The sequence below is a fragment of the Hibiscus syriacus genome, unplaced genomic scaffold (genome assembly GCF_006381635.1).
Source record: "Hibiscus syriacus cultivar Baekdansim isolate YM2019G1 unplaced genomic scaffold, ASM638163v2 tig00110987_pilon, whole genome shotgun sequence".
NCBI classification, from domain to species: Eukaryota; Viridiplantae; Streptophyta; class Magnoliopsida; order Malvales; family Malvaceae; genus Hibiscus; species Hibiscus syriacus.
This window is the reverse complement of record NW_024062941.1, coordinates 557,943-569,683: the sequence shown is the minus strand read 5'-3', so window position 1 is coordinate 569,683 and position 11,741 is coordinate 557,943. Positions and strand designations below refer to the sequence as shown.

Genomic DNA, 11,741 nt, shown 5'->3' with positions numbered 1-11,741 from the left:
GACCGAGTTACCCGTTACTGTAATATGGTGTAATAAGCAGGGAGCTACCCTGATTATGCTCCACCTGATTATTTTACATCTTTGGAACTAAACGGTGTCGTTGCGAAAACTTGCTATAATCTAGAGTATATTGCTAGTACGAGTAAAGTACACAAATAATATCCGATTATTAGATATTACTTTATTAAATACCTTAATTATTAAAAAAATTATAAAATGATACCCGACTATAAGAAGATGTTTTATTGAGTCTTCGACTATTAAAAATATAAAATGATAATCTGATTATTTATATATTTCAAAATTATCATTTTCTATTAAAAAATTGATGTTCATCTGAGATGAATATTTATCTGTTGACTGAAATATATATTAATATAACATAAATTGTCTGTGTCAAATTCATAAACATGTGTTTATATTATTATATTACATTTTCAGAAGGAACCTTTTCCCTTCTTCCAAACTTCGTTAATTTCATGGAAAATAGAACTTGAGCTACAAGAAATTTACAAAAGCATTATTGTAGAAGAATCAGAATTCAAGATAAAAAAAAAAACTATGAAACATGGTCAATCTGACTATTTCAATCATTCAAACACTTGGTTGAGTTATATTCTTCTGCATCAAAGATCTCTTCGGAGTACGTCCTCCGATGAGTGGAGCATTCTTTCAGCGTCTCGAGGCAGCTAAGATCACCTTTAAGAATGGCTAAAGCCTGCAGTGAAATGCAACAGTTGAATCATTCCATATTAGAACATTGTTCTTCCGGTTCCTAAATTACATTCATAAAAGATCTGAAGTTGTACTCTGGATTGCAAGTAACTTGTGATGAAAAAGGACATGCCTGGCTCATTTGGGGTCGATCTATCGCCGACTGATTTATACACATCGAACCTGTTGTGATGCAATTTTTTAATTGGTCCATGTCGTAGTCATTCCCAAGCAATGGATCGACCAGCTCATTGATTTTATTTTCTGCTATCAATGGTTTTGTCTGCAAGTTGAACAATTGGATTACTCAAGAAGTGGGTATTGATACGAGTTTTAATTCACTTTTCGGTATGCCAAACCCACCCAAATAACAAGACTCCGGTGTGAACTATCGACGGCTTGCCTCCCTGTGATGAGCTCAAACAGCAATACACCGAAAGCATAGACATCCGTTTTTTCATCGACTATGCCGTGCATGAAACACTCGGGAGGAAGGTAACTGCAATGACATGAATTCGGATTATTCACATACAATGAAAGAACTTTTAGATTTACAGAAACCAAGTGAAGTTTTAAACTATGGACCCGAATGTGCCTTCGACTTTAGAGACGGTATGATGGGTCCATTGATCAGGTAACCACTTTGAAAGGCCAAAATCTGAAATCTGAAATCCAACCATAAGCAAAGGAACATCTTAAGCAAGAACTTTTATCTGCAATTCTACAAAATTTCGAGCTTGAGTTCAAGTTTTACCTGAGCATCAAAATTCTCTGAAAGCAGTATGTTTGCCGCCTTGATATCTTTATGGATAATTCTCCGTTGGCAGCCTTCGTGAAGATAGGCAAGGCCTTCAGCAGTCCCTATGGCGATCTTAAATCTGAGACTCCAATTCAGTTGCTCCCTAGGGCCTGTATATGAACCGCAACAAATTGAACTGCTAAAATTTTGTATATCAACTTGTGAAGAAATCAAACTTAATAGGCTTTGCGGAAAACAAACCGTATAGTATCGATGCCAGGCTTCCATAGGGGGACAATTGAAAAACAAGGAACATTCCCCCTTCAACACCATAGCCGATCATTTTAGCAATGTTGGGATGGTCAACATGAACTATAATTCCAAGCTCAGACAAGAAATCAATTGTCATCTCTTCCAGTGAACCTTTCATAAGCCGCTTAATCGCAACATACTTTCCGGTTGTCAATCGCCCTTTGTAAACTTCTGCATACCCCCCTTTTCCTATCAAATTGCCTTCTCAAAAACAATGGCAACATGAATTTTTGTCAGCCTAGCAGGCCATTAAGAGAATGTCATAGGAACATTATTTTTTTTTCCAAATGGAAATTCGATATTATAATCAGATCAAAACTTTTTTTCAAAAAAAATAATGATCAAGTAGGAGGAAATATACCAGGGTTGAACTTATTGGTTGCTTCCTCAAGCTCCGAGAGCGAAAAGTTCTTCCAGGAAGATTTAAAACAGCTTAGTTCTGCATCCAAAGTCGAATCTAGTGGTTGAACCGTGTCGTCTCCACCTTTTTTGCCCTTTTTTATAGCGCCCTTAGCCATTAGAGGAGGCAAGACTTGAGAAGGGATTCCGGGTCCTTTTTTCAGTAAACGAAAGAAGCCACGCAATTGAACAAGACTAGCCAAACTCGATTGGCTTTCAGACTCTGATGTCTCAGATTCTGCAGGTTCTTCTGATGCATCAGTTCTAGGTTCTATTGATTCCGCATTACTTGTTGAGCAATCCTGAGACTCGGCGTTCAGAGATGCTGCATCAATTGTCTTCACTTCGGCTTGTAAAGAATCCAAGTCTAACATTATATAGGATCTAATATTAGAATAATTATTGAAGTCTCTCAACCATATCAACTCTGAAGAACACAGATATGGATGATTGAATACCAAGAGTTGAAACTGAGTCGGAGAAACCGCTTCGATGAAAATTCCTCATAAAACGAAGAGGCTCCCATTTCTTCTTGTCAGTAGTTTTATTGGAACTTTTTCCTTCAATGGCTTGTTCACCACTACAAGAGGCGAAAAACCGATGAAATTATCAAAGATATAGAGAGGGGGAAAAGGCAGTATGAAACAATATTGAAAGAAATAAACAAAAAGCAGCATGGCAATGAGTATAAACTGTGACAACAAATTATCAGTTAAGAATGCTTCGGAGATGAACATAGATTATGGAAATATAAATCTAAGATGAAGATAGATCCTTCCAAAAACATGGAAAAACTGTTTTAGAAAATGAACATATCAATGTTGAATGCATATGCATATCCGAGTCTGAGTAAGACAAATTCGTCGTCTCCTAGTCCTTTGCAGTAAATGTTTTCAAGATGGCATAATTAGCAACATACGAGTTTCTCCTAGTCCCTTTTAAGCATTGTGATTGTGAAGAACAAATCCAATGCAGCCAAGATACATATATATATACACGCACACATTGTATGTAATAGAGATTTGAAATCAACAAGGCATAAACAGATGAATCTTACAAATTCATTGGAAACATAAGAGCCTCAAGGCCAGAAATTCAAAAGATCATTAAAAAATTTATAAAAAAGTAAAAACCCAATGCTGAAAAAAAAAAAAAACACAAACACAAACACATGGAAAGCAAACAGAACAAGAAACTAACAGGATGCATATACAAAGTACCTTGTATTATCAGAAGCTTCCATTGCATCCTCCATGGCTTTTCAAAGATGATCAAACCAGGGAGACCTGTGAAGCCAAAAGAATATGCAAATTTTGACAAAGATAGAGAGAGGGAAAGAGAGAATGATGAGAAAAATAAGAAATGGAGTAGAGGGTTGCCATTATTCTCTGAGCTTTCTCTAATATCCATATAAATTTTGTTTTTTGACAGATAATCTCCTTGTGCCTAAAAGTAGGCTTTCTCCCATTTCTTCTTTCATAACCCATCCCTTTTTTTAGCAGAAATTTATTTTTAAAATAATAAAGTAAGTGAAAAGGAGAATAGATTTGACCCTATGATTAGCAAATCTTAAGGAATGTTTAAGGCTTGTAAGAAAGCACGTCTGGGACTCTCTTCCAAGAACAAGTTTGGGTCTTTGACACATGGGAGAAACCACCATGTTTGTTTATGTTTTTCCACTTTCTGCTTCTTTAAGCTTTTGTTCTCGTAAACTTTGAATTTTCTCACGAGAAATACTCATCTTACTCTTGTTTACTTCTTTGCTTCTTATCCATACAATGTACAACACTTATAGTGATACAATTCTTACTGCCAAACTCACAAGAAATTATGATCCTTAATAGGGAAATGCAAAGACATTTTCTTCGTTAGTCTCCTTAAAAAATATATTTAAAAAATTATTAATTTAGTTTCTATAAGGATATGTATATTATTTTAAATTTAAAAATCACTTAAATATTATTTATTAAAAAGTTAATATTCATTTTTATTATTTTGCTTTTAAATGAATGAAAATTTATTTTTCTTTGTTATTTTTATTTTAAAATAACAAAAAAAATCTTTTTATTTTTTTATTTTGTTGTTCTGTTTATCGTCTTTTAGCTATTCATCTTCTTTAAGTTAAAGATTTCAATCAAATTGTATTTTATTTTATTTGAAGATAATTTTTTAAAAAATATTTTTTATTTGATTTATATTTATGGTTTATTTTAAATATTTATATGTTTTATGTAGGTTCATAAATCTTCATCTCTAAAAATAAAAATTTAGTCACACGCATATATATGAAATTATTTTAAAATACCTCTAAATATCTTGATTATATATAAATATAAATTTTAAAATATATTGATTAAATTTGTATATTATTGAATCTATTATAAAATTAAATTGATATATTTTTATAGTTATGTAATCATCCATTTTATCCTGGTGGTGACACGTGACATTTCATATTTTATAATATATAGTATATGATATATAGTTTGTACATAGATTATAGTTTAGATATTAAATGCATTATATCATATAGTGTCATTTTTACAAGGTAGTTGCATATTATATTATTAAATAATTGCATTGCATTTCATATTGCATTTCATGTTGCATTTTATGATCCATTGCATGTTAAATAGTTAAATAATTAGTGTGTGTTACATTGCATATTATATGGTTTGTATATACTATATAGTTTATAAATAATAGTTGCATGTTAGATTAGTCATATTAGTATAATCCATTTATTTTGCTAAATAAATAATGAGAAAACCCAAAAATAAAGGTCCATTTGTATTAGTATAGTCCATTTGCATTAGGCCCACCTCATTTTTTTGTTACAAAATATATGCATTAATAATAAATAAATAATAAAAAAACAAAAAAGGACCGTAAAACAAATCCTAGCTATTGATGAGCCTTGATCCAAGGCTAGGGATGGATGGATCCAAGTGAAATAAGCACAAACCCATCTAAGCCATTGGAATAAAAAAATGGATCCAATAACCAAGAAGTTGTCTTCTCCAAAGCATCACCAACGTCCACTGACTGGAGGGGAGCTCGCCGGTGCGTTCACACGTGCCGGTTCGGTCATCTTCTTCGTTGAGCCGCCACCGTTTTCCATCGCGCCTGCCGTCGCCGATCCATTTCGAAGCATGCAAAAAATCAGAAAAAATTAGGAACAATAATAAGCTTCTAGATATAAGGTGGTTGTAACCGTTTCTTAACAGTTTTGAGCTGGAAATGTAGATCTGGGAGCTAAATCAATATAAATAGCTTCTCATTTCATTAACACAAACACACCATGATTTAGAAAAGCTTAAGCATTTCGAAAGCAAAGCAAAGCACTAGAAGAGGAAAGCTTTTACCTTCGCTGGAGGGAAACACACTTTTGGGTGAGTCTCCTTTTTCTTTGTTTTTGGTTAGAATAGATCTTGGTTTGGGTGAATTTCGGTTCGACCACTGTCGGCCGGTGATGGGTATTTGGCCAGAGGGAGGTCTCTGTCGTCTGGGTTTGATAGAAGTTTTGGTGTTTGGATGGTGGTTGTAGGTTTGGGGTTTAAAAGAAGTTGGGTTTGATGTTTGAATGTTCTTGGATGTTCTTGGTGATTTAAGGGAAAGTTGGGGTTTTGATCTTTAATAACAAGTGTTGGTATTTTTTTGGGTGTTGTTGGTGGATTAAAATTTGTTTTTTGGGATGAACACTTAATATTTCTTGAGAAATATGAGTGTTTGATGCGAAAAACAAGTTTTGATTTGGTTTTGGTGTTCGTTTTGAATCTAATCTTGTTTTTGGCTTGAATATGTGAAGAACATGAAGAGCAATGGATGAACAAGTTGAATCTAGGTGGTTTTCGATTGTCTAGGGGGAGAGAATTTGGGAGAGTGAAAATTTTTGGAGGTGTAAAAATTAGGCTTGCTTCTAAAATTTTGGGGTCTTATAGTGTAAATCTTTTGGGGTTATTCATTTCATTAAATCACTCTACATTCAACGTGTTTTGCTTTTGGCTCGTGGCTTTTCATTTATTTTATTTTAGACACCAATTATTTGTAATTTGTACTAAGAATTTTAATTGAATGCAATTTAGTTATTAATTCCTTTTCAATTGCCTTGTATCTTTTATTTAATGTGTTTAATTGTTAATAATAATTGTTAATTTGTGAATCTTTTAAAATGGTCACTTGTTTAATTATTAAATAAACCATTTATATTTTTTGATCTTTTAATTTGGTTAGTAATATTAATTAGTCCTTTGGTTTTTTAATTAAGCCTTAGGTTTTAGGCTCTTTAGTTTTTAATTAAAGCCTTAGTTTAGGTTCCTTAATTAGAAATCAATAAGCTTAGTAATGCCTCTTAGGTTTAGTTTCTTTAATAGTATTAATTAGAAACACATGAGCATAAATCCATAATTAATTATAAAGGATAATCTTTTTTCCTAAATATTGAAAGGGGTGGTCTTAAAATAACTAGACATTCATGTTCAATATTTTTCGAATAAATAAATGTTCTATCAAGTGGTCACCGTAAAAATCGAATAGATTCACTAATTTCAAATAAAAGGGTAGATGTTTGTTCCTACATTTAAATTGCTAAGGACAAGTTGTTTGATTAACGTCAAAGGCTTGGCCTTCGTTCTTTAAATCAAGGAATATCCTTAGTCTTTTAATAATAATTGGACTAACTTATCACATTAATTTTCTATTTTAGGGTTTAATAATTGATTAATTCTTTAAAATTTTAGGATGACCATATTTCATTATTTTGATTAAAATATAAGAAATAAATGCCTTAATTCAAATTAGGGGATTAGTTTCTTCTTTAATTGGAAATAACAAATATTGTGCGTTTCTTTAATATTTTTAGAATAATTTAGTGAATAAAAGGATCATTAATTAAATAAATATTTGAATTTCTTAATTTTTTATATATAGACAAATTTATAATTGGAGGTACCAATTTTGGGCGATGTGGAGGTGATAATCCTTCCCCAAGCGTTATCGACTCTTGAACCTATAAACCCTGAATCACAGACCAAATTATGTTTTTTTTAAAAATTTATTTAAAAAGGGCGTATCCTGGGTTTTCAACCTACCTAATCCCAATTGTTGATGGTGACTCCAAGCTTTTCAAAACTTTTCTTATTTCCCATTTTTAAAATTTATTCCGATTTTCGCCACTTCAAAAAAGGTCATCGCGACATCTTGGCGACTCCGCTGGGGACCAAACCAAAGCCTTGGTTTTCTCAGAGAGTCAGGCCCTAAAATAATTATACTTTGTCCATGTATTACAAAATTAGGACTTACAGGTTTATTTCATTCCTAATTCTTTTTTCCTATAATTTTTCTTCTTTTTAGATTCTTCCTTTTAATTTTCTTTAAAATTTATATTTAACCAGTTGTACTAATGTGTGACTTGAGTGACTTTTTCAGATATTAGATTATTTCCAAGACCATTTATTTTATCTGGTTCTTTTCTCTACACATTTAATTAAAGGTTTGAGTATTTCTCCTCACACATAACACGTCCACATTCATGAACTTCGCTCTATACCCGAGCTGTCTTTTTTAAGTGAGAGTGAAAGCGGCGTCTTTGTGAGAATTTATTATCTGTATAGACCTAGCGAGTAACTTTTGGGGTCCAAAGTACCTATGTCTTCGTAGGAATTTTTTCTTTATGTCAGGCATAGGGAAATGCTCCCTCTCGAAATTTAACTTGATCCATAAGCCTGTAATGAGTGAGGATCGAGGGTCTGACTCGCCCAAGGGGCATCAACAAGGATAATTTCTAGTACCTTATCATTTTAGAGTCGAAACCATTCATTTAATTTACCTTAGATCCACCCGATGCGAAACTCTACCGAAATTTCACCATAGGTACCCGGATAAGTACACAAGGGATAAATCAACTCTAAAACTTTATTTTTATGTCATTGCATGTGAATTAGAAAATCATCTGGACTATGTTTTATTATATTATGAATTTAATAATTATTATGATGATATTAATCGATGTTCTTTGTTTTTTGTATATTTTCCTTTCATTTTCTTTGCATTTATTGCATCATTCATAGACATAGGTATTGAATCTTTAGTCAGCTATGGAAATAGAATGCTTGTTATAGATGAAAACAAAAACATTCATCATATGGTTCCCAATGTAGAAGTACGCCCGTGTATGAGGCTCTACAAAAAGAGAAAGGGGACAGTTTGGGGCTAATCACGCATCCAGCTTAGACGAGTTTGCGTCAATTTCTTTAAGAGAAATGAAGTGTCTGATTTGCAACATTTGAGTCAGAGCCTTCAGCAGAGAATTGCTTTGTGTTGTCAGTTTCAGAGCCTCGATGAAGAATTGCAATATTGCTAAGAGCAAGTATCCGATTTAGAGCATGTTGTTAGTGATGCCCAGGATGAGCAAAAAGAGGTGGTCGAAGCCTACGAGGATCAAAATGATGCTTGGGAGCATGTCATTAATTCAGATGAGCGAGATCGCTTGATACTTGGGAGAGTTAGCTGCTCGAGCTAAAATAGTGGGGCATTACTTTGACCCGGTTTCAGAGAGAAGCAAGAGATTATTATCCTTGATAGTCGAGGTTATAGAGTTAAGTAGAAAAGCTAGGCCTTATTTGTAGAGAGGAACCATTATGCACAAGACTTTGTTTTCGTTTCGAAAGTTGTTCTATAATAGCTGGCTTTTCGAGATCGATACCTCTTGCATTCATGTATTTTTGCATTTTTATCACTTCGTTGTTAATATTCATTTACGTTTATATTCATATTCATTCATTAAAACTTTTTTTTTATAAATTGAAGATTTTTTTCTGAAGATATTTTGGCTCCTTCTCACTCGTATAATACTCGAGGGAAAGCCAAAGAAAACATGGGAGATAAATTGAGATAACTTGAAGAGGCTCAGAAACTCCTAGAAACCCGGATGGAGAGCATACAAAATGACTTGAGGGACTAAGTGGCCTAGTCCCAGAAAGATGTGGTAGATCAGATTGTCACATTACTTGGAGTAGACCCTAAGAGAAAGGGTCATGTCAAAGATTCTAACACAGTTGATCATGGTTCATCAACTCATGTGAGGGATCAGTGATCGCTTGTAAATGTCTACGCTAAGGCAAGCAAATCTGTGCAAGTATACACAATCGATTCAAGTAATTTAGGGTAAGTGAGTATCGTCTCCATAGGGATTAGCCGAGAAATATATTTTCACCACAACTAGAACTAATGCCACAAACCAAGTCCTACTAAGTTGTCAACTTAAGAACTAATATTAATAAAAAAAAAGAGGTGATTTAATGAGTTCAGGAAAGTTTGGCCGAGGTAAAATAAATATTTAGAATAATAAAACAAAACAAAACAAGTGCTACTTTAAATATAATGCAAACAACCTCACATATTCAGACATATCACAGAGCACTGATGCTAAACTTTTGCTTCGACAACAATTATTTCTAAGTTCAGAATGAAGTATTATGACTTACTAAGCTGCCCGACAGGATTACTAGGTATTCTTAGACGGTTGCTATGGCAATACTACTCAGTGTTAACAACAACCCTTCGTTTGTCAAACTGTTGTTGTAGCAATACCTCTCAGCGTAAACTATAAGCATTGTCTATCCTACACTAGCGTCTATCCCTTTTAGTCGATTGAAACTCACTCCTTATCTTTAAGGTAATAAGTTAGAACTTCACCATCCCGGATTCATTCCATTGCTCACGTGGATCAATCTTAATTCTCTCGAATCTAAGAATCACTATCTAGACAAAAGGCTATCTCTCGATGCTCTTACAATGCCAAGACATGTTTTACCAAAACCCCAAGTGATCTCTCAATGCTCTTACAGCGTAAGGTAAAATATTTAAACGAAGAGCAAAACAATCATACGTAAAACATAATTCATCATTCATAAGCTTAAAAATATTATTCAGGCAAAACAAGGTTTAACACCAAGTAAGACATTCATGGTGCTATCAAAGATCATCCAAAATTCAAAGTTTAGTACAACCCTAAATAGATAAAGAGTTAAAAACAAAGAAAGAATAACTCCCAAAATCGGGGGCTCTGTCGCAACGATTCTGATCAACACTACGCCTGCCTTGGTGATCACCCTCTCTCGAGGCCTGATCATCACTCTGCTAACGTCTGGTTATGGAGGACACCAAGGAAGGTCGGTGGGTAGACGGTGAAGAAGCACTACAATTGCTTGCTCACACCTTGGGTAAAGTTCTTCTCTCTTCTTCCTTGCCATCTTTCTTTGTCGGCTACGGCTGATTATTTATAAAGGAAAATCTCCTAGGATTTTACATGCTTTTTGGAGTTTCCTTAAATAATCGTTGTCAAATAAATGTCCAGACTTAAAAAGGAAAGGCGACTGTCAGAATAACTAAGGCTTGCTTGCACGTGAAGTAGATCATCCAGCTAGCTTGTGACATAGACGGTTTCGTCACACCTACTTCAGACTTCATTAGATAAACCTTGCCTTGGCGAGATAAATCTGCTCCTCACGTTTTCATCTGTTCTGTTGGCCTTTGCAAATTTACGTAGTCACGACTAAAATGTCCTTCCCCTGTAAGTTTCCTGCACAAACACAATCCAAACAACCCTTTCTCCTCAGCAACATCAGTCGAGCCAAATAAATCTTGCTTAAGAAAAAATTTATCCACCAGAAGCTAATACAACCTATATGCAACTAAAATGCTATGCATAATTTGTTTATACGAGCAATAACTTAAGTGAAAAGACTAGAAATTAAGTCTTTTTATGGAGTTATCACACCCCCAAACTTAAGCTATTGCTTATCCTCAAGCAGTGTACAATAGCTTGAAGAAAATCAAAATTTTCACGGCAAAGCAGAGTTAAGAAAATCATATGGTTTGAGATTTCAACCCTCAACAAAAATTATTTGGCTCAACATGTTTGACAGTCTTATAAGTCAAGTCCCTTCCCTAGTCAGGATTCTTTGCTATAATGTGTGCGTGATTGTATCCAGTCTTTGCATAAAGGTAATTAGAAAACTTAAGTAAGCACTTCTGGTTTGTCAAGGCAACAAATTATTTTTTTAGGCTTAGTTTATACTCCTAGTTATTTATCAACATTTTTTACGTAGGGGAGTCAGCTCATCACAACTACCATTCCACACTCTAGGTGAAATGGAGCATACCTTCCACCCCCAATCTAGTCGGGCAAAGTCATCATGTGACTACTTTCATTCGCTCATATGTCGTGGCTACTCTTAATTTCTTATGGAGTTTTTCTGTTTATGCCTTTGCACAGAGGAGTGTCCCTTCTTATTTTTCAAGTTTTCAAACTCTAGAGAGTTTTTACTTCACCCTTAAAATATTTTTGAAGTCTCGGCAAGCAGAAAGTTCTTTTCCAAAAATTTTACAGATTACATGAAACAAAGACAACCTACAATCTTGTTTATGAACTTTAAAGAATCAGGGTTCTCTTCTTTAGATAATCTTAACAATAATTCTGGCCTAGGCAATCAAATTATGCATTCATCATTGGGTATCCCTAATTCATTCATAACAATAATCTTAACCTGCTTATGTCATGACAATCAAAATTTCA

The 11,741-nt window shown here is 33.9% G+C and overlaps 1 protein-coding gene across 1 annotated transcript; it reads right to left on the bottom strand.

Moving 5' to 3' along the window:
* Nucleotides 1-507: 507 nt before the first annotated feature.
* Nucleotides 508-3,769, bottom strand: LOC120148803 (receptor-like cytosolic serine/threonine-protein kinase RBK2). The gene is made up of 9 exons (XM_039161812.1): nucleotides 3,385-3,769; nucleotides 2,623-2,744; nucleotides 2,127-2,531; nucleotides 1,715-1,966; nucleotides 1,469-1,623; nucleotides 1,300-1,379; nucleotides 1,078-1,213; nucleotides 848-997; nucleotides 508-718 (listed from the first exon to the last, which is right to left on the bottom strand). The coding sequence occupies exons 1-9, from the start codon at nucleotides 3,417-3,419 to the stop codon at nucleotides 587-589; spliced, it is 1,467 nt and encodes a 488-aa protein (XP_039017743.1). The 5' UTR covers nucleotides 3,420-3,769; the 3' UTR covers nucleotides 508-586.
* Nucleotides 3,770-11,741: the final 7,972 nt, after the last annotated feature.